Source organism: Anser cygnoides, chromosome Z (assembly GCF_040182565.1).
Source record: "Anser cygnoides isolate HZ-2024a breed goose chromosome Z, Taihu_goose_T2T_genome, whole genome shotgun sequence".
Taxonomy (NCBI): Eukaryota; Metazoa; Chordata; class Aves; order Anseriformes; family Anatidae; genus Anser; species Anser cygnoides.
In genome coordinates, this window is record NC_089912.1 from 11499015 (window position 1) to 11522094 (window position 23080).

Here is a 23080-nt window from a genome sequence, read left to right on the forward strand (position 1 = left end):
GGGCTAGGGTGCCCAAAGCCCCGTCCAGCGTGGCTCCGGGCGCTTCAGGGATGGGGCAGCCGCAGCTCCTCTGGGCAGCCTGTGCCGCCGCCTCACCCTCTGAGGGACGAATTTCTTCCTCGTACCCAACTTTCTCCTCACCCACAGCCTAGCCACACCAATTAACGTTCCCTTTCCAAATCAGAATGAACAGAAACTTCACTTTGAATGTCACTTTTTTATTGGTGTATTGTTCCCCTACTCAAAAATCCCATCGGGGTGGTATGTGAGCGTGTCATCCCTTGTCTGCGAGCTCATCTGCTTTTACCGCTATCATTCCAAACCCAGCCAAGGAATCTCCTCTTCTGTTGGGGAGGTATTTCGGTATCCCCTGCTTACCACGTCCTTACGTGATGCAGCCTCTAGGGGCAGGTTGGACGTGGCGCTTAGGGACATGGTTTAGTGGGTGACACTGGTGGCAGGGTGGTGGTTGGACCAGGTGATCTTGGAGGTCTCTTCCAACCCTCCACCAGTTTCCCTCCGAATGAATTTAACAACGAAACCCAGGCAGAAACAATTCGGTTTGCCTCAGAAATCCCAACCGGCGGGGGCAGCCCGGCCCTGGGCGGAGCCGGGGGGGCCGCAGCCCAGCCCCCGGCCGTGCAGGAGCCGCGGCCGCAGCTAGGGGGAGGCGAGGCTCCGCCGTCCCTCCTCCTCCTCCTCCTCTTCCTCCTCTTCCTCCTCCTCCACCACCCGTGTACCCGCGCCGGCATGGAGGTCAGCATGGACTCGGGTCAGTGAGGCGGCGGCGGCGGCGGGGGGGGGGGTGCGGGCGGGGACGATGGCTCAGCTCTTTCTAAATATAAAGCGGGAGGGCGGGGGCCGGCTGCCCCTCGTGGGGAGAGCCGCGGGGAGGAGGAGGAGGAGGAAGGGAAGGAGGAGGAGGAGGAGGAGGAGGAGGCGGCAGAGGAGGAGGAGGAAGAGGAGGAGGAGGAGGCGGAGGCGGGACGGGGCTCGGGCGGCCTCCGGGCGGACCGCGGCTCGCCTCTCACCGCCCTCCCTCTTTCCCTCCCTCCGCAGCCGGCACAGCACAACATGGCCGCGGCCGCCGCGGCTGCCCAGGACGAGCTCAGTAAGCGCCGCCGGGGACCGGGGGGGAGAGATCGGGGGGAGCCGCCCGGAGCCCCCCGGCCCGGGGCAGCCCCTCGGCGGGCGTGGGCGCGGCTGGTGGCGGGGCTGGGGGGGCCGGGGCCGCCCCCGGGGCCGGCTGGGAAATGTAGTCCCGGGCGGTGCCGGCCTGCCCCGCTCCGTGCCCGGCCTGCTCTTGGGGGGAGCCGGGGGCGGCCCCGGGACCCGGCGTGGAGCCCCCCGGCAGACCGAGGGGTGCCCGGTTTGGGGTGCCCCCGGGGCTCGGGGGGGCCCGTGCCGTGCCCCTGCCCCCCTCCAGGCCCGACCTCTGCTCCAGAGGCCAGCCTGCTGTTCGCAGAAGCGCACGGAACTTTAAAAAAATATATATCTTCTCCTTTCCCTGCTTTTCCTGACGTGTAAAAGAGCTGGTTTTTGTATGAGAATTAATAAACAGATAGCGTATGACTCAGCGGAGTGAAAGGGCCGCTGGTTGTTCTGGAATGGTGTGTTTGGCAGCCGCCAGGGATGAAGGGCAGCAGAAATACTTTGGGCATATTTCTGCGGTTGGATTTCAGGTCTGAGGCGTTTCTGGTTTTTTTTTTGTCTGTTTATTTGTTTTTTTTTGTGATTTTGTCGTTGTTGGTCTCTCTGTGTGTTTCTGCGGAGGTGATGCCTTTGTTCTGCTCTTTGTTAGATGTTACTGGAGCCAAGTTGAGTGGCAGCGGTGGTGGGGATGTCCTTTATGTAACCAGAGAGCCAGGACCCCGTGGTGGAGTGAGAAGGATCTTCAGGTTACACTGATCCTTGAATCAGAGGGCACAAATGCCAGGCTATTTATTCCATTGACAACTGGGATAAATTGTGACAGTGACAGACCTGCCTGCCACTGCCATCCGAGAGATTCTTCTGTCGCTTTTATGCTGCTGATGTGATGCTGCTTGCTGAAACCAGACAGCATGAGCTGTCTGGCTTGCAGCTCCTTGGCTTTCATCTGTGTAGAAGCCGGCTTTCTGGCCTCCAGATGCTGACCCTGCAAAAAATTAGTCCTCAGCCATGTATCAGGTGCTAAACGGCTCCTTGTGTTAATCACTGTGAGAGGACGAATATCCTTACAGCGAGCTTCATGCCGGTGATTATATGACGTAATTCGGGTTGCTGGTCCGCTGCATCCCGCAGCGGTTGTATACAGGTTGTATTGGGTGGTTGGAAACCTTCCTTGGCCCAGTGGGGAAGGAAAGAGTGTTGGCTTTTGTTTGTTCTTCCCTAGTTCCTCATCTGTCGCTGAATAGGAAGTACTGCAGTCTTACTTAAATCTCTCTTTTTCCATTAGCTTTTATTTTTAAGGTAAAGGAGCAGGAAACTGAACAACCTCCGTGTGGGCTTTCCGTCTTTTGATGCATTTAAATAGTCAAATTTCAGGGTATTTGGAAAGAAATCTGTTTTTTTTTTTAGGATGACGATAAGTCCCAAAATAACAAGCATAATTATTACTAGTTTTAGACTGGAAAATCAATTTTCCTTGCTTTACATATGTATAGCTATAGGAAACTTCGATCTACAGCACCAGTCAAACACAAGACCTCTTGCTATTTGCTTAGGTTGTGTATGAGAGTACTTACCATTCTAGAGGACTAGTTATTTGAAGGCAGCATAAGAGTGAAGATATGCCGGTTAAAAATCAATGCAAAGCCATTAAACTGGTCCTGAAGCTTTAAGAGTTCAGGTGCAAGAGAAGGAACAGTTAATTTTGAGGAAGAGTAGACAGCTGATTGAATGGACAGCCTAAACCTGGCATATTAAAAATATTTGGATTTTGGCATGTCAGTCAAGCCATTTATAAAAGATTTTCTATTAAATGGAAGAACAGGATGGACAAAAGAGAAAACATTCCCTCACCCCCAGGCCTTCCCACCCTTTTCCAGTCAGAGCTTGTAAAATAACGCAGTGATGAGCCCAGCTCTGCAAATGCTCCCTTAAGTGATTTGCCTGTAGGCACATAATGGGTTACTGGTAGAGCCAGGAATAGCACCAGCAAATCCTGACTCACTGTTTGCTACTATAATCATACCAGATATATTTTCTCCCAGAGTCTAATACCATCTGAACAAGAATTTGACTTCTATTCTAGTAGCGGCACAGTGGACGGGAGCTGGTTTGATTCCCTGACTGCATGCAGAATAGCACAGAAACAAACAGCTTTTGCTTGTAGCCGCTGTTTGTGCTGAAAACTACCCATTGTCCAGGCAGGGAAGTCGAAACCCACCCGTGTCCAGTAGTCTTTACGTGCTGTAGGGCCTTTTGGAGAGAGGGTTGGGGGACACTAAGTGCAGCATAGTGGTTCTACAGAGCTCACATAACTGAGGTTTTTTGTTTGTTTGCTTCAGTGAAACGCGCTTGTAGAAATACTTTAATGTGGCAGTCCCGGTAATTCATCTAATAGACTGTATTTTTCAGGAAAGCGAAGACAAATTCCAGCTTTACGCACGGAACTTTGCTTTTCTACTGCCTTTTGCAGAGGACGCAAGACTCTATTTGGGGCTACTAGGGTAGTTAAATTATTAAGTATCATTACCTTGACATGACCTGGTGTCAGTAGTTTCTTGAGTCTGTTTTCATACAAAGAAGGGTGTTTCTGGTGCTTGACACTCAATTATACCAACATATGTTGCTGAGAGGTGTGTGCAGAATGGCCGACGTGCTGCATGTAATAGCAATAAATGCCAGAGGGAGCTAATTCTTTATCTTGCGTAAGGACAGGGAGGAGAACCTGGGCACATGAAATGGAACTGAGCTCAGCTGAAACGAGAGGTGACTTCTTCGATAAAAAGATGGATAAACAGTGAGCTAGCTACCTTAGGAAGGCCAAGCATTCGAAGTATGTGATTTTAACTAGGAAAAAAATAAAATAAAAGGAAGTAGGTAGGGAAACGCCCTTCTGAAAGGGTGGAAAATATTAGGCTGTTTATTTATTTACTGTATCCTTTCTGTGTCTTTCTGCTGTTCCCTTTGGCAAGCTACCACATAGCAGAACTGGCAGAGGGGGCGTGTTGTTTCAGTAGCAGGCTGGAGGTTTGCTCTTGGCTTGAGTGACTGCAGGATCAGTTCTGAAGTAGGAAGGCTGAGAAATAGCTCTGACTCTGTTACGGCCCGTGTCACAGGGTTTGGAAGCCTATAAAGCACGAGTCAGAGCCTTGCTGTTAACGTGACTTTCTTGTAAAACTTGTATGCTATATGTTATCCGTGTTTTGAAATCTATTCCTTTGCTTTTTGCAAGAGGTGTGGTCTTGAGTACTGAACCCTATATTTCCTGCCGTAATTTTAAATGGAGACTGGAAAGAACCAGAAGTGAAACATGCACATTTTCTCACAAATCAGTAACTGCATTGCCATGGTAACTTGAGGATTTCACATTCCAAATACACCATGTCTGTAGACACAAATTGGACACTGCTGCTGGAAGCGGGGATACAAAGATTTATCTTGTTTTCTTGCCACTTTGTTCTTTCACATACAGTGAAATGGAAGGTCTCTGCATATACAGTGCCTGTTGTTAAATTCTCCTTGTTTATGTTCCTCCTTTTCTAGATTTTTTTTTTCCAAGAAAACACTGGTAAAGATGAAATGTTGTATGAAAATGTGACACAGCAGCTAGGAAAGAGGTTGCACTTATGCCAAAATACATGAATGTCTATTACAAACTTTGCATGGACTTAATTGTATGGGTTTTGAAAATAAAACCATCTGGTATTCATTCTTTTACTCATGCAGTTCATTCTTGGCTGTTTATTTTAATCCCCAGCAAAAGGTCATCATCATAGCTGTGGCACACACAATATTTCTAAGAATACATAATAACCCAGACATGATTTCTCATGTGCTTGCTGATGTAGTGGATAAGTTTGACTGGGACTGTGGCTGTCACATACCTCATAACCAGATTCTGGGTGGTGTAGCGGTCATCTCTCTTTAAATAAATGGTTGCTAGCTTTCATGTTTCTTTATAAAGGGAAACTTTTTAACGAAAATAATGAAATCAGTGATGCACTGAATGACAGTAGTGAATTAATCTTATTTGGGTTGCTCCTTCCGAAGCTCGCTTGTGGAGCAAGGGGCTCTCTGTTGTGGAGCGAACCCAGAAGCTCACAGTGGTCCAGGTGTGCCCTGCTCTTCTCCGTTGGTCTGAAGGTGCTGAAATGCAAGTTTGTTCTTGGAGTGATTTATTTAGGTCCTGGCATGTCTGGGCACTGCGTTTTCCAGTTGTCGTTCCAGCGAAGCCTGCTTCCTTTCCTCCTTTCTCCCTTTCATTTCGACTTTCTCAACAGATGTTTTTCTTAAGTCCTCTGGACTGTATTAAAAAGTGGTCCTTTGTCTCTGACAGTCTTCCCCTATCCGCATGCTCAGCAGACTTGCAGTAGATTGACTATGCAGTAATTTTATAAACATTATAATTAGCTAATAGAGAGGGTGCTAGAGCTTGCGACCAATAGCAAGGGAATATTACAGACCTAAATTTTAGGTGAGAGTGTAATGTGAGATTTATGAAGGAGAAGCCTTTGCACAATCCATTTTCTTGAATAGCAGCTTTTAAGATGGGAATATAGTTCTATTTTATGAAACATCATCTCCCCTTTGTTTATTTCTTGCAGTTCTTCCAAAAACTTCACAAATTATCTTTGTTAACGATATCAATCAGCTTGTGAAAGGAGAAATTATAGGAGGTGTTTTGCTGGATGGATTTCAAGTTCAGTTTGGGCTAGCAATGATAAAGACTGGCAAAGGCAACTTGCAGTAAGATTGCTCTAGCAGTTAATTTTAGTTGCTAATGTTTATTCAAAGTGCTCTTGTGCCATCTTTTTTCCTTTTTTTTTTTCTCCTGCGGTATGTAGCAAAGCAAGTTAGACCTCTCGCTTTAATGTATTTTTATCGTAATAAAACCTAGTGGCCCCCTGTTGGAATTAACAGCCCTGCAGTTTTACAGTCCCCAGTGGGGGCCATAAAACTGGATGGGGGAGGGTTTTGGCTCCCTTCTTAGAGTGTGAAGTGCGTGGGGTAGGAATGCGAGGTGGGTTGGGAGCAAACCCTTTGTCAGATGCTGCAGGAAGAGGGGAAGGACCTTGCCCGGAGCCAGGCATGGAGGTCAGATGTGAGATGTGGGATGGTCCTAACAGTCAACGGAGCTAAAACTGGGAATAAAATGGTCGCTGGGCAGAACGTGTGAGGGTTCGTGGCTCTACAGCCACGTTCCTTTTCTTTGTTTCCCTGCCCTGCTGCTATGGATACGCCTGCATCAGTGCGCAGGAGTGAGACTCGCCTGTGATCTGACAAACCCCTGGACGGCTTCTTGACTGCGGCCAGCAGACTGGTCCCCATGAATCTGCTGGAGAGTCCTGTCATGCTTGCATTTAGGGGAAGGATACTCGACTGCAGCATTAGGGCTTGACCTACTAGACCAGAAGGATATGGGAAAAGTAATAAACTTACCTCGTGGGCATGGTGAACAAGGGGATAGCTCTTTTCTTCCTTATTTCTCCTGTTCTGTTAGTACAATTCTGGTTGCTGAATAACACCAAAATAATAGGGAAAGCTGGAAATAATGTAGGTGCTCACGATTCAGTGCGTGGCTTTGCTTCCTGCAGACTCGTACGAAGAGGCCTCTGTGCCTTTTGGGAGGTGTGTGCAGTCCAGTGGCTCGGGAAACAACTTCGCTTGTATTTCGTTACAGTCGAGTGTGATCTGTAGCCGCGTGAGGGAGCTTGTAGCTGGGAGGCTCCTCAGTCAGCTGCCGTGAGGATGGTGGATCTGCAGTGGTAACCTGGAGGTCCAGCTCCAAGGGAAAAGGTTGGATGATTCCTGTAGTGCCTTGAGCCATTTCACCTGCCTGGGGTGTCCCAAGCAGTCCCCGGGCACTGGCCAGGTTTGATCTCTGGGAGGTGATTCAGGGTGGTGGAATATGACACAAAAAGGAAGACAAAAAGATAAATATTGTTGTGATTAAAAAAGAGAGAGAGGAATACCCAAAAGTTGTTGACTAGCTGACAGCCTAAATGTTCCCTGAAATCTGTCTGAAATGAGATCAGTTTGCCAGTCAGCTTGCATGGTAGGTGCTGCAGAGTTCTGGCTTGTAATTCCCCTGACCGTAAAATTTCGTAGCCCTCTGTCTTTTCAGCACCCCGTCATATTTGCTCAGCAGAAGATAAAATGTTGGAGGTGTTTAATCCACAGCTGGCAGAGGAGGGATCATGCTGTAAGGAGTCTTAGTGCAGGGACAGGACAGATTAAAAACAGGACAGTAAAGGATTCTGCAGGTACATCATGAGAGGTTTCCTGGCTAGAGCTGTGTTTGAATTTGAGCATCCTTTTTGTTTGCTTTACTTCCAGACATACGCAGTCACCTCAGTCCTCCACAGCCTGCCTGGTGATCCTTCTCTGCTGAAGGAGAGTTCTCCTTGCTCACCCTTTAATCTCGGCTTGTAGCAGATCACTTCAGATTAGTCCTTGGGCAAATGGTTTCCTCCGTGTGGGATGTCTTGAGACCTGCAGTCCCTTTGAAAGCACTGACTGGGTCCCCTTGCTGCCTGTGGACATGGCTGCTAAGGAGGGAGAAGTCCCTAATGCTGCATGCCTCGGGAGCGCCGCTGCGCCAGGCAGCTTTGCTTTGCTTCTGGTGTAGCTGTCAGGGCAGCTGCGTGCCAGTGCTTAAAATAGTGACTCCTCCATTCTCCTTGCAAAGACAGATGGTCCTCAGGCCTTGTGCTTGAGCTGCTGACAGAGGACTTCGGTCTCATCTGTTTCCTTGAAGTGATCTACTAGCTCACCGAGAAAATGCTTCGTGCATTTTTTCCCCTCTTGGTCTTGTAGGAGTTGCAACTTGTACGTCTTTGTTGGAGTTAATTTGTTGTTTTCCTTCTTGTTCTAGCAGCAGGTCTCCTCCCCAGAGGAAAATGGATTTGTTACAACTCTCCAGCAGCTTCACAGTGCGATTTTGGGAACTTTGTGTTTTAAGTTACAGCAACATATCCTGTGTTTCACACTTGTGATCTTATTCCTGATGATAATGCTGTCTGTTGTGGAAAAAAAGGTTAACAAATTTTTACAAACCACTAACTGATTCAGACAGTATCTGTACAGGTTCATAAAGCTGATCGATCCAGCTTTTGTAGACCTGTGTGGCTTAACATAAGGCCACAGGCAGAACAAGTGAACCTGTGTCAATATGCCCTATGAATTCTCCCTTCAGTATCACCCTTGAGCAGTAGTCTCAAGCTCTTTCACAACTATTTCACTTTACAGCTTGTTTCTTGTGCTTTCAGGTACACAGCCTGCTAATTCATTCACAGCTGTGATGATGTGGCTTGTCCCAAGCTTTTACTTGGTGCTTTGCCTAGACTTTTTTTTTTTGGCTGTAATATGTCTTGAGTCCTGTTTTACATGGTTAACATTTTGTTCTGTTTACTTAGCATCTGCAGTGGGATCCCTGTGCACAACCAGAACCCTAAGTTTAGCAAGAATAACAACAAGAATTGGACAAATCTTTTTGCCCTCTGATTATCTAGCAGAGATATTGAACACCATGGTCTGAATGCAGGTCACAGCAAGCACACTTTTAAAAGTTTGCAGCTTTACAGCTGCACAACTTGGCTGTCAAAGCAGAAAGGGCAAGGAGTGACTTAGAGATGCTAACCTTTCTTATCACCGTTGGATACATTCCAGATTTTATTTGAAACACAGCATGAAGCAATGTCAAGGAAGTCTGAATTGCTTTTGTCTTTGATAGGAGTGGTCTGTATGTGATTGTGGAGGCTAGTACTGGAAGCCATTGGGCTGGTTTGCTCAGTATCGGCAGTTCACAGATTCACAGGGGTTGGACGGGACCTTTGGAGGTCATTGAGTCCAGCTCCCCTGTTAAAAGCAGGTTCCCTGTAGGAGGTTGGGCAGGAAAGTGTCAAGTTAGGTCTTGAGTATCTCCAGAGAAGAAGACCCCACATCCTCCCTGTTACAGTGCTCTGTGATCCTCACTGTAAAAAGTTTCTTACGCATGTTTGTGTGGAACTTCTTGTGTTCCAGTTTTTGGTCTTTGTCCCTTGTCCTATTGCTGCACACCACTGGAAAGTGCCTGGCTCTGTCCATTTACCTCCTGCACTTTAGATATTTATACATTTGGTTTAAAATAAGATATTTAACAGTTTGGTCGGTTAGTGTTAAAAGTAGAAGATGGATCTGTGTTGAGTATTGTATTGAATCCTGTATTGAGACAGAATTACTTTGAGAACTGTGTGTGGCATCTCTTAGAGGCCCATAAAGGTAATTTCAGAAAAAGTTCTTTTCTTCTTACAGAAATTTTGAGTTTCAACAGGTTTCTCTCTTTTCCTCTGCAGATCAACTTGAACGTGTGTTCTTGCGTCTTGGCCACGCGGAAACGGATGAGCAGTTACAGAATATTATTTCCAAATTCCTACCCCCCGTTCTCCTCAAGCTGTCCAGCACACAGGAAGGAGTGCGTAAAAAGGTAAGAGTGCAGTTTACTGTAGTGGTATGTTGTCTTCATCATGCAGAAGTAGATGCTTTTGAATGGTGCTTTACTGCTCTTGGATGTTCTCTGTGAAGAAATTTACTCTCTCAGGAAATGTTGTCATGAGCCTGATAAGAAGAATGGGTTTATTACAGCTGTCAGGGCTTAGAGAAAACACTCATTGCCTGTATAAGCAGAGGCTTTTGGCAGATGTGTGGCTTTTGCAGATGTGTGGAGACTGTATTTGTTTCCACTTGAAGCCAGCTAACTAACTATGAGTTAGCCTGGGACAGAGACTTACTGCCACGGAGGCAACTGGCACAACTTCGAGGTGAGGGCTGTTTTGCATCAGCTGGCTGGACACACAACACATGTGGAGCAAGCCTGCTTCTGTGTGCAAAAGGCTGTGAAGAGATGCTCATGGGTCTCATTCACTAACCTGGTGACAGAATTAGGAGTGAGGACCAAATAGCTTTTAAGATGCAATTTAATTTCTGTCTGAAAGAATTTGGCTCCCTGCTACAGATGGCAGCTTTATCACAGAGTTTATTCAGGTGCACATTAAATTCCACCTGACAAATGGTTTGGTGCTTGTCTAGTTACAGGAATAGGAGTAAGGAACAAACCAATTCGGAGGCAGAATTCAGTATGTACCTAAGGAATTCAGTTCACTGTGTTAGGTTACATGACAAAAACTCATCTGTACACCCACAGAATGGCACATAAGCATAATAGCAAGGGGGGAACCCATGTAACACCCTACCCCAGCTACTCCCAGCCCATTATGGGAACCTCTGGCCCATCAGCTTGTGGAGCTCCGTTGCCTACAAGCCTAGAGGAGCACAGGGGCACAATGGCAGGTGGCAACCCCAATTATGGACACAGAGGAAGGGATATCCTGTCCAGAATCCTCTCAGGGCTGCCCCACGAGAGTCTCAACCCCACTGTCCAGGCATGAAAACCATCAAGATGAGCCGGTGTTAAAGCACTACTTGGACTGAGGGGGTGCTGCCTAGTGGTAACGGACACAATGAGGTGCAGTGGAAGAACATTTTGGGATTGTACAAGCTTTATTGTGTGATGGCTAGAGGAGAAACTAAAGGTGGGGAAAGGGGTGGATCTAGGTAATTTGGGGAGAAGCAATTGTGGTAGAGTAGAGGAAAGAATGGATAAAAAGGGCCAGTGGCATGTAAACAATTCACTGATTGGTTTGCTTGTCTGTCCTTGTCCTGCACCTGGTCAGCACAGTCTGTCCTGTTTTCTTGTTAAATTCCATTTTTAGCTCTTTTTCTGCGTAAGGGACTCTGTGTTGGGGGCAGGGGGAAGGTATCTGGGTGCCAGCAGTTGGAGAGACCATAGTCTGTAAGGATGAGAACATTGGAGAAGCTGGCTCTCAGAGTGACCAGGGGAATCTTGGTCAGATGCTGGAGAGGAGGAAGGATATGAGGGTCCCTTGGGGTGAGACCTAGTGGTGAATGTCTGTCTCCTAAGGATGAAACTGGGACGGACTGGCTAATGGAGACCAGGAGTGCTGTCTGGGCTGGGCATGTGAGTGCCTTTGTATCTCTGCAAGTGAGACCACCCTTTGTGGTGTGGCGGCAGGACCAGGGGAGACCTGGCCTCCTCTGTGTGCGTGGATGTGTGTGATGGTCTGCTGCAGCAGCTGGAGTGGGGCTGCAGCTTTACGGGTGTGTATGTCTACGTGCCAGCAACTGGGGAGACTGGGACCCAGGGGCAGCCACTGGGTAGGCTGAGGGTCAGAGCTCAGCGGCTGGGGAGGTTCGTGCTGTACACAGGTATGTGCATATTCTCACTCGCAGATTGGCATCGTGAGCTGCCGAAACTGGCTCAAATATTGGGTAATAACAGTTGTGTGATTGTGTGAGTGGATTGCTAAACTCACAGTTAAAGGCAGAAGAGACCTGGCCTGGATTCTGACAGAGGAACACCTGCCTGTGTTTACTGCTCCTTGTTTTTACAGGAGAACGTGACCAGGAGAGGCAGCTGAGTATAAGAGACCGGAGTAGTTAGATTAGAAAGCAAAGGATGAATTCTTTGTCTCTGCAGTTTTTCATCAGAAGGAGCTGCCTGGTGACAGAACTGGACCAGAGTCTTTCCAAAAAGTTTTTTTTTTTTTTTTTAAGATTCCCCTCTTTGTCTTGAAGAAATAGGGAAATGATTGTGCCTTCACTTGAACTTTGCAGTAAATCAGAACCTGCAAATAACTAGAGCACAGATTTTACACAAAGCACGGTCCTGGCCATGATCACATGAAAGTGAATCCATAGACATAAAAACCATTCCAAGATGCTGAAGGACAAATGTTGAGACTCAGAAGGAGGGTTCTTCAGAATACAAGCCTATGTGCTCTTAAAACTGTGAAGAAAAGCATCCAACTAACTATTGTGAAATTTCTTAGGGTATTTTTATATGATATTTTTCATAGAATCTCAATGCTTTGTATCTTATAGTTTTAACTTCCTTGTCACGGACAGAGATACCATTTTTTCCACTTATAAACTGGAAAGTGTTGTCTGTTTTCACTGGAGTGATGCGAGATTCAGGAAAGAGGGAGGACTACTTTGAAAATTAGATTTTGAGAGGTCTCTCAAAGTCACACATCATTCTTATGATGTAGTGTAGTTTTTGTGTTAGAATGAATAATGAAATAAAATTTGTTTCCTCTTCCCCCTTTTATATACTTAAGCTATAGATTATTATCTGTACGAGATGATGATGGTATCATAAGAACATAAGAGTGCTTTCTGGTATTTGTCAAATTCACTGCAGTCAAGGAAATGACCCTGGATTCTGCTCTTGCCATTATCACTGAAGGGAAGTTGACTCTCTCAGTATTCTGTTTCTGATACAAATTCAAAACATAACAAAAAGTTTTTGTATTTGTTTTTGATTTTTTTGTTTGTTTCTGTACATAGGCATCAAAATATTTTATCAGTGATATGGAGAGAAGGGGAAAACATTTTTAGTTTTTAATTCGAATGAGCACTAACACTGAGTAACCTACAGATAAATCTGTTTAAAGTGCACCTTCTTCTGCTACTTATGTCAGAAGTAAGCTTTTCAATTTGGTACTTGGTCTTATTTTTCTACTAAGCTGGTGGAAAGTGTCTAAAATGTCTGGTCTATTTTCAAATGCTAGTGGCTTCTAAACACTAATACCTAGTTTTCCTGTGCTAATCTTGCCTGGTGGACAGCAAAGAATGTGCCTATTACTCAAGTCTGGCCTCAAAATCATGTTAAGGCAATGGAAGTAAGGCAAATATGGCTTTCTACATGAACACTCATTACATTAGAAAATAAAGGCAAAAAAGTAGATGGGGTAGAGAAAAGAGAAGCACAAACTTTGTTCACCCAGTGACTGACTATAGGCGAAGTGACAAAACTCCGCTGTCTCATGTCAGGTGTCTCCTGCAACTATTGTAGCATTAGTATTACGTATTGCTATTATCAAAGAACCATAGAATGATGCAAAATAGAATCATAGCCACTCTGGGCTGCCAGGGCAAGCTGCGGACTCACATTCAACTTGCTGTTGACCAGAAACCATTCTGTGGGACTGCTCTCCAGCCTCTTGTCCTCCAGTCCGTATGCATATTAAGTATTGCCCTGTCCCAGGTGCAGAATCTAGCACTTGCTCTTGCTAAATGCCATGCAGTTGGTGATTGCCCAGCTCACTAATTTGTCAAGATGTCACTGCAAGTCCTCTCTACCCTTAAGGGAGGCATCGGCTCCTCCTTATTTAGTGTCGTCTGCAAACTTGCTCAGTATGTGTTTGAGTCCTGCATCCAACTCATTTATGAAAAAGTTGAAAAGAACTCCCTAAAATGGAGCTTATGGAGCCCCAGTAGTGGCTGGTCTCCAGCTTAATGTAACCCCCATTTACTACATCCCTTTGAGTCCGATCTGTCAGCCAATTGTTCCCCCATTGCATTATGTTCTTGTCTAGCTCTGTGCTGGACATTTTGTCCGGAAGGATACTGTGTGGGATAGTACTGAAAGCTTTACTGAAATCCAAAAATATCTACTGGCTTTCCTTGGTCAACTAGGTGGGTAACCTTGTAAAAGGTTCGTGCACCTAGGAAGGAATAACCCCAAGCACTAGAACAGGCTGGGGGCTGACCTGCTGGAGAGCAGCTCTGCAGATGGGAGTCCTGGTGGACAGCAGGATGACCATGAGTCAGCAGCATGCCTTTGTGGCCAAGAAGGCCAGCGGTACCTGAGGGTGCACTGGAAGAGTGTTGCCAGCAGGGAAGGGATCCTCTACTCAGCCCTGGTGAGGCCACACCTGGCTCCCTGGGGAGTTCTGGGCTCCCCAGTACAGCAGGGGCATGGAGCTACTGGAGTGAGTTCAGAGGAGGGCTACAAAGATGATGAGAGGACTGGACCACCTGTCGTACCTGGACAGGCTGAGAGAGTTGGGCCTGTTTAGCCTGGAGAAGAGAAGGCTGAGGGGAGACCTCATCAATGTGTACAAATATCTGAGGGAAGGGTGTTGAGAGGATGGAGCCGGTCTCTTTTAGTTGTTCCCAGCGACAGGACGAGAGGCAACGGGCACAAACTGAAGCACAGGAGGTTCTGGCTCAATATGAGGGGACACTTCTTTACTGTGAGAGTGACAGAGCACTGGGACAGGCTGCCCAGGGAGGTTGTGGAGTCTCCTTCTCTGGAGATATTCAACACCCACCTAGATGCCGTCATGTGCAGTGTGCTCTCGGTGATCCTGCTCAGCAGGGGGATTGGACTGGATGATCTTCAGAGGTCCCTGCCAACCTCGGCCATTCGGGGATTCTGAAATTATCATTAAGTAGAACTTTCCCTTGTGAACCTGTGTTGATTATGATCAACGGCAGCATTGTCTTTAAGTGTTTTACAGTACATAATAAACACTTTTCAGGTGTATTATAGTATATAATATAATTTGTTATTAAAAAAAAGATAATGTAGCTTTTGATAAGATATGTATATGAACAAAAAAATATCATCTCTGTGTTGCCAGTATGCTGCTGAAGTATAGGCCAATACAGAGTCTCAGGACTTGCCTTCACCCAGCTTTAGAAGTACGGAGTAGCTTGTTCATGTGGTGGGTCGACCTTGGCTGGTCACTGGGGTTCCCACCCAGTCACTCTCTCAGTCCCTCTCCTCATCGTAACAGTGACAAAGCAAGGAGAAACAACTCCTGGGTGGAAAGGAGGACAGAGAGATTGCTCACCAATTACCATCGCAGGCAAAACAGACTCTGCTTGAGAAAGATTAATTTAATTTATTTTCAATTAACAACAGCGTAAGATAGTGAGAACTAAAAGCAAAGTAAAAACACCTTCCTCCCACCACTTTCTTCCCAGGCTCAGCTTCTGTTTCAATTCATCTAACTCCTGCCCCAAGCGATGCAGGTGGATGAGCAGCAGGGGTTGTGGTCAGTCCATAACGCTTTCTCTGCTGCTGTTCAAGAACAGCTCAAGCATGCATCCTTCCCACAGGGTGCAGTCCTTCAGGAATGGACTGCTCTGGTATGGGCTGGTCTCTACAGGCTGCAGGTTCTTCCAGGAGCCCGCTCCACTGGGCAGTCCTCCGTGGTCTGCAGCATGGATATCTGCTCTGGAAAACCTCCTGCCCTCCTTCTGCACTGACTGTGGTGTCTGCAGGTTGTCTCTCTCATATCTTCTCATTTCTCGCTCTCAGCTGTTGTTGCCAGTATTTTTTTCCCCTTTTTAAAACATGCTCGCCCAGTTTTGGCTCTGACTAGCAGCAGGTCCCTTTTGGAGCAGCTGGAGCTGGCTCAGCTCTGACATGGAGCAGCTGCTGGTCACTGCTCACAGAGATCACCCCTACAGCCCCCCTGCTGCCAAAACCTTGCCATGCAAACCCAATAAGGTTCAATACAGCAGATGGATTGATTAGACTGTAATTTTACTCTGAACCTCCAGGCTGACTTTCTCCTCAACCTTATGCTGTTAGAATGGAAGGGGAAAAAAAAAAATTTTCTTTCCGTCCTGCTGCCTTAATACATTGCTTTGTTTGGTTTTACCCTGTCCTTAATTTTGTGAATGTCATATCAATATTATTTGTTGTTTAATAATTTGAACTCTTTGTCCTCATACATTTTCAGGTCTAGGATACAGTCTAGGTATGCGAATAAGCTTGCAATGCATGTGTCCTCTTAAGCAATTTGATCTGAAAAGGTAATCTAATCCCTCTTCAAGCCACAGTTTGACAGGTGACTTAAATTCAGCTCTAGGATGTCTTTTACTGAAGCAGTTATCCACCCAGCATCTGTCACATGCACAACTAATCCAGTGCAAGTTCACTCAGCTCCAAGGAGTTCTGATACACTGGCAGTATTTGTGCCATTTTGGATAGTATCTCTCTGCATGCTGCATGATGCCAACATAAAAGCATACAAAGCACTCATGCTCAGAAGTGCAAGGTGTTTGATTCAGATCAGATAAGTACTGCTGGTTGAGATCATTAGTGCACTGATTCGATGTTAATGATTAGAGAAGCAGGGCATGAGCTAAACCTTCACACATAACCAAATCCAACCAATTTTTTCAACAGCTGTCAAGGACAATACGAACAGTTTCCTCAAATTTACAATGTCACGTGCATGCTTCTCTTCTTCTCAGTAAGTGTGTGCAGACAGTTTTTTTTTCCCCTCTAAATTAAAGGGAATTTTTATCAATATCAAAAGTTGATAGCTTTCAGCTTTACTTACTTTGTCAGCTTATCTCTGGTTGCAATCCTATTGCTTGTGGTCAGCTGTGCCATTTCTCTGGATTATATCTGGACATTGTTATTTTGTTTGATATCTAGTTGTGAAGTGGGTGCAAAGACGGTGTCTTAGATGATAGGCAGGTCAGAATGGATATGAATCTGATGTTTCCATCACCAACTTCAGTGACAGATATTTATCTGCTTTTTTCACCACACCTTTACTAAGGTAATGAGCCATCAACAGCTCAGGACAGCGTGCTCCCTGGCTCCTTGACCTGAATTGCTTGAAGTCACCATGCATCTGTGACTTTCTGGAACTGTCAGTCTGGTTTTACTGAAGCTGAGCTGACTCCATTTTGTGTCACTGATATTTTTGCACCACCTTGCATGAGAGTCTGGTAGGGTTTATGTGGTAGTTGCAGGTGCTCTATGTGATTTCTCTGAAACCATTGCTCCAGATACTGGAGATTACTGTAGTTTCTTAAGTTCCTCCATTCAGTTACAGTATCCAATTTAGAAGATTTACAAACAACACTGCTCCTCCTGACTGAAGAATTACAGTTCTGTCTTATTCAGCACCAAACATTAGTTTTCATACAGTTATTTGATAACTTTCATATGAATGGGTTTTGTGTGTTTTTGTTTTTTGTTCTGTGTTGTGAGTTGGTGTTACTCTGCAGCCAAAAGATAGATCTCAGACAGCAGCGATGCAAATTTCCAAGCCTGGCTCAGTTTTGGGGGATAGCAGCTAAATGTGTAGAAAGAACCAATCGTTTTCAGTAATCACTCCCTCTTCACATTTCTACTTAGTGGTGGTGTTGGTTGTGGCATGCATGGTTTGAGATGTTTGATGTGTTTGATAGTGACTTTAGACATGTCAGAGTGGCTTCAAGATAGCACAGTTAATAGTGGACGCTGTTTTCTCAGAGACTAAATAACCAGGAAGCTCCATCCCAACTTGTGTACGATATACCTTCCTAGTGCACTGGGGATGTGTGGAGTCCAATGTAGTAAAATCACTGGTGGTTCTTACAAGATTTCTTGTTTTCTTCCTCTCAGGTCATGGAGTTGCTTGTTCATCTGAATAAGCGAATCAAAAGTCGCCCAAAAATCCAGCTTCCAGTAGAGACGTTGCTGGTTCAATATCAAGATCCTTCTGCAGTGTCTTTTGTCACTGTAAGTATTTGTTCTAACTGTTAACTGTTCTTAGAACAGTTGTCGATTTACTTGTAACAAGCAGAATATTCTTTAAAACTCCTGCTTTATTTCTGTCAGTTCTCTTTAACAAGTGTCTTACTGTAATGAGGTTGATGTTTTAAGCAATTCTTTTAAACTAAACTTTATAGTCTGGTGTGGGTGAAAATTAGGTTCATAAAACAGCTACTCTATTGACTTTGTTAAAATACTGGTAATCACTCTTGATCTTTCATGAATCCATGACATGTCATTGCCTGTGTTATAGAAGGCCTATTGTTGAGGTCCCATTTTGCAAGCCACTGCCAATCCTTCCTGACGTGCAGGATTAGCGTCTTGATTAAAGCATCTGCATTTCTCTGAACACGAGAACACATTTTTGTGTGTTTTTAGGGTCAGGACATTAGCTGAGCAAGAGAAGATGAAAGATGTTTTATAGATTAAGTGTCATTCAGTGTAGCTGGTAAAGCAAAAATAGCTTTAAAATGTTTTGTTGTACTAATGAAGATAATTTTCATTTCAGCTGTGGTAGATCTATTGCAAATCCTCACCACGAAAAAGCAATAAAATCAGAGGGAAACCTTTTGTCCATCTTATCTGGTTACCAATTCATATGCAGTATAAAGGGAAAATGCGATGCCTCAGAAACAGAAGGAAAAATATTGCAACTTTTAAACTGCAGTCATGTAGAAGTATTCTCAGACTGTAAGCAAGTAGGATTATCCAGAGTTCTCCTTTTGGGAGTGACTGAGGGCTTCTAGTCTGCCAGTGTTCTGTAGAGCAGTAGAAGAACCATCTTGTATGAAGACAAATGTGACATAAACTGTGCTTTTTGGCAGCGCACATGAGAAGTCTGTATTCACTGATGTATCTGAGTGATGCGTATTGTTCTATGCAGTGAATTAGTGGGCTTCATAAAATTTTAGGAAGTCGCATCTACAAAGAAGCGTAATTCTTCCATCTTCAACACTTTGTAGGTCTGTTTCGGTGTTTGAAGCTTTTCCTGCTGTGAATTGCAGCTTATAGTTTGTTGCCAAATAAATGGCACCAAGGGAGGTACACAGCTGAGGTCTGCACTGCTTTGGACTGTGGTGGTGTACTGTGGCTGCCAGCCCTCTCCCTGAATGTACACGTCCCCGGCCTCCTCCTCCTTACTCAACCCTTTGACAAGCTGAACTTAGTATTTATTTCGATCACAGAGTGGTACTTGGGATCAGCAGATGATGTCTGGATCGTAACTAGGGCTCACATTTTGTCAGAGCAAGCCAGAAAAAAAGACCTTACACAATCACCAGCACCATTCTGTAATTATCTTTTGTTAATGTGGTATTTTCTCAATTAATTTTCATTCAGAGGAACTATCAGAATGAACTAAAGACTAGAAAAGGCCCTTCTGTCTTCAGCTCTTCATCTTCAGTAGCTTTTAACCTCTTAGTAGTTCTTTAAAAAAAATACTTTTTTTAAACTGAATTTGCGTACTTATTTCAAGCAGGTCATTGAATACATAATCTCTGCAGTTCTGAGCTGTGTTTGAATCAACGTGGTAGCAATTAAAGATAGTCTAATATTCAGTACTGCTCTGCTATGCTGTGCTGTCATTGGACTCTGGATTGCATTCACAGTTTTTAAGTATGGTGATATAAAAACACATTTCAAGAGAAAACTTGCTATGTTGGTGACTCTGTATTTATTTAATAATGCCTACTATTTTTATTATATGTATAACTAAGTGAAAACATTGCATTTTATTTCCTTGAAGCTATGGCTTAGGTAAAGCTCCTTTTGGTGAAACTGACAGTGAGTAGGAGAAGCTAGAGGGAGATTTTTGCATTGATGTTCTTCAACGCCTTGTAAACAAGTCTTGCTGAACTTCCCCTTTAAAAGCTGTCAATCCAGTGAGCCTTGGAATTAAAAAAAATCGGTCTTCCAAAACGTAATTTGTTTCCAACAGCCATTTACATAACAGCATACAAGAAGAGCTTAAAACATGGATATTTCTTTTGTGCTGTTGTAATACTGTGTGCTTTTTCTACTCCTGTAGAATTTTACCATAATTTATGTTAAGATGGGATACCCCCGTTTGCCTGTGGAAAGACAATGTGAATTGGCTCCAACTCTTCTCACTGCAATGGAAGGGAAACCTCAACCACAGCAAGATAGGTATGAATACACATTCTTGGAGTATATTCTGCTTGTGTCATTTTAGTAAAATCATTTGTATCATTTCCTCATTTTTTTTCCTGTGGTGATGACATCACCACAGAAGTGGTGAGCTGCTGTATACTAAGCACTTGTAGAAAAATATTAATTATGATCCTGCAGCTTACCTACATTGAGATGCGTTTCCACCAGGATGGCACTGGAAATTGTCATTAAAATCATATCTTCATTTTTTCTACAGCACTGTGGCAGTATAGAGGTATTTTCAAAATGATCTTACTGAAAGGTCTTGCAGTAAAATCTTGATTCTGTTCTTGAGATCAGTGTAAAAAAATTGTTTTCTTTGGGAGCATGTTTTTTACCTGTCCAAAAATCAAGTACGTAGGCAAAGAGACTTTTGGAAAAATTGGCTATAGTGGTGTATAATAAATACATTGTCTGTGTACGTGCTTATCTTCTGCCTTCCATTGTTAAGTACATTGGGTGTAAAATAGAGGCTGCTGGATTGTGAATCATTGAAAGTTCTGTTAAGTTGGTTTTTTTTGCTGTTAAGGAATAGGTATGTTCGTAAAGATTTCTCTTTAATGTTAAGAATAAACAGATGTGTTTTTTTTAAATGGTTGCAGTAAATGTAATTGTTTTTCAGCCTAATGCATCTTCTAATACCAACCCTTTTTCACATGAAATATCCTGCTGAACCACTGAAAGCAGCAGCTTCTCCATTTAATCTTGCTGAAAAACCAAAGACTGTACAGCTGCTTTTGGACTTTATGTTGGATGTTCTTCTTATGCCTTATGGGTAAGTACGAGTTAATATCAGTCTTATCTGGTAATCCTGTGCTCTTGATGTGTGAAACATCACAAACCACACCCATGGAAGCTCATTCAAAGTATGCTGTTATTTCCTACCTCAAATGCAGTCAGTTACATGTTACAGTAGGGTCCTAACTGTACGGATGGGATCGATACATTCTTTATTTAACAAAACATCTATTTTCTACTTAATTAGGTGTTATGTTGTCCTCTCCTTGACCTCTTCTGAGATCAAAGGGAAGCTATGAGACATATGGGCTATCTTTTAAACAACCAAACCTTTAAAACAGAAAGCAAATCAAAATGTGTGCTCATACTTTTGCTGTTGAGTTTGAGGCTTGATCTTCCAATGTCATAAGTAAGCATAGTCTCTGAATGTTTGTGCTTCTCGGAACCAAACCTTTCTCTTGCATCTGTCTTTGGATGAAGAGTATTTTAACTGTGATGGAGTTGTCTTGGTGTGAGCACTGTTTCTGAAAGCAAGAACGATTTATGGAGCAACTTGAATTTACTGCTCATTGCTTGTTAGGAACCTTCGGGTGTCTAAAAGCAGTTCTTTATCTGAATCTATTTTCTATACGTTTTTAATGTCTTCTTATCACTTGGGAAACTTCAAGGAAAGTAGAAATAATTTTATCACTAGAACATATTTCTTCCTCTAATAGTTCATTGATTGCAGTAGGATTTTTTGAGCACCTTACTCAAGTGGATTAACCTAAAAAACAATTACTTTTAAAATAGTGAGCACCAGATGTTTCTCTACATAGTTCTGTTGGAAGCCGTGCTCCTGTCAGATGTTTTCGGGGGCCATGTCCTTACCATTCAAGTGTTGGTGTTTATAGTTTAAAACACCCAACCTACCCCTCTGTTCACAGCTCACACCTGTCAGTTTGCCTAGGTGAATGCTGCTAACTTCACCCCAACACTACTGTGGCTGTAGCTTCAGGAGATGAAGTCCTGCGGCATTTCATTGAGACTTCAGTTCCTTACGTGCTTTTGTACACTGGCAGAGCATGACAACTAATTTTGAAATGCCAGAGGGTAGGGGGAAAGGAGTAGGGGTCTGTGCTTTTCTAGCTTCGTTTTCTTTCCAGAAGGTGCTCAGAGAGTGTCTTCAGCTCACCTGTGGCACTGGTTGACTCTCTCTTCAAGTCTTGCTCCCTGGGGTGAGACTTTGTTGCTGTTGACAGCTAAGTTATGCTTGGTAGAACTTGCTCAGTCATTGCCTGGTTGTGAATGAACCTTGCCAGTTTGCATGCAGTAAAACAACCAGAAAGCCTAACTTTAGGGCTTAAAGCTCAAAATCAAGTAAGTGTTTAAAGTTTTGGCTCATCAAAAATTAATCTTGGAGACTTGGGATGAACATCTATTCTCATTGTTGAGACTGTTTACTTTCTTTTTTTCTCTGTGTGCTCAATGCAGAACAGAGAATGGCTGGCTGGAGCAAAACAGTTCTTCATAGAATCATAGAATGGCTGAGGTTGGAAGGGGCCTAAAAGATCATCAAGTTCCAACCCCCCCTGCCATAGGCAGGGATGCCACCCACTAGATCAGTTTTTTCAGGACCCCATCCAAGCTGACCACCCTCCAGGGATGGGGCATCCACAGCTTCTCTGGGCAACCTTTCCAGTGCTTCACCATCCTCTGACTGAAGAATTTCCTCCTAACATCTAATCCAAATCTCCTCTCTTAGTTTAAACCCCGTTTTCCATTCATTATTTGCCCGAGCAAGAAGGTGGTCTCCATCTCTTTTGATAAGCTCCCTTTAGGTATTGAAAGGCTGCAGTGAGGTCACCCCAGAGACTTTTTTTCTGTAGGCTGAACATTCCCAGCTCTCTCAGCCTTTCTTCACAGAGGAGGTGCTCCAGCCCTCTGATCATCTTTGTATCCCTTCTCTGGACCCGCTCTAACAGCCCCACATCCCTCTTGTGCTGGGGGCCCCAGCCCTGGACGCAGCACTCCAGGTGGGGCCTCACAAGGGCAGAGCAGAGGGGGAGAATTACCTCCCTCTACCTGCTGGCCACCCCTCTGGTGATGCAGCCCAGGACGCAGTTGGCCTTCTGGGCTGCAGGCACCCACTGCTGGCTCATGTCGAGCTTTTCGTCCACCAGAACCCCCAAGTCCTTCTCCGCAGGGCTGCTCTCAAGGAGTTCTTCTCCCAGTCTGTGCTCCTCTCTGGGATTGCCCTGGCCCAGGTGCAGCACCTTGCACTGGGACTCGTTGAACCTCATTAGGTTCACATGGGCCCGCTTCTCCAGCCTGTCCAGGTCCCTCTGGATGGCATCCCTTCCTTCTGTTGTGTGACTGCACCACTCAGCTTGGTGTCATCTGCTAACTTGCTGAGGGCACAGCTGATTCCACTGTCTATGTTGTTTATAAAGATCACAGAATCACAGAATTGTAGGGGTTGGAAGGGACCTCAAAAGATCATCGGGTCCAACCCCCCTGCCGAAGCAGGCTCCTTAGAGCGGGCTGCCCAGGTAGGCATCCAGATGGGCCTTGAATATCTCCAGAGGAGACTCCACAACTTCCGTGGGCAGCCTGTTCCAGTGCTCCGTCTCCCTC

General features: G+C 44.9%; 1 protein-coding gene across 4 annotated transcripts in view; it reads left to right on the plus strand.

Annotated features, from left to right (window-relative positions):
* Positions 1 to 754: 754 nt before the first annotated feature.
* ECPAS (Ecm29 proteasome adaptor and scaffold) overlaps positions 755 to 23080 on the plus strand; it is a 68299-nt gene continuing 45973 nt past the window's right edge. For 2 of the 4 annotated variants that reach the window (XM_048051385.2, XM_048051386.2), the window contains exons 1-5: positions 968 to 1111; positions 9483 to 9613; positions 17408 to 17524; positions 19584 to 19702; positions 20349 to 20501. In XM_048051385.2, coding sequence (XP_047907342.2) covers positions 1075 to 1111; positions 9483 to 9613; positions 17408 to 17524; positions 19584 to 19702; positions 20349 to 20501 — 557 coding nt within the window. In that variant the 5' untranslated portion in view covers positions 968 to 1074. Of the gene's footprint in view, positions 773 to 967; positions 1112 to 6254; positions 6576 to 9482; positions 9614 to 17407; positions 17525 to 19583; positions 19703 to 20348; positions 20502 to 23080 lie in introns of those variants that run through there. The other 2 variants (XM_066988105.1, XM_048051387.2) reach the window with 2 other exon arrangements.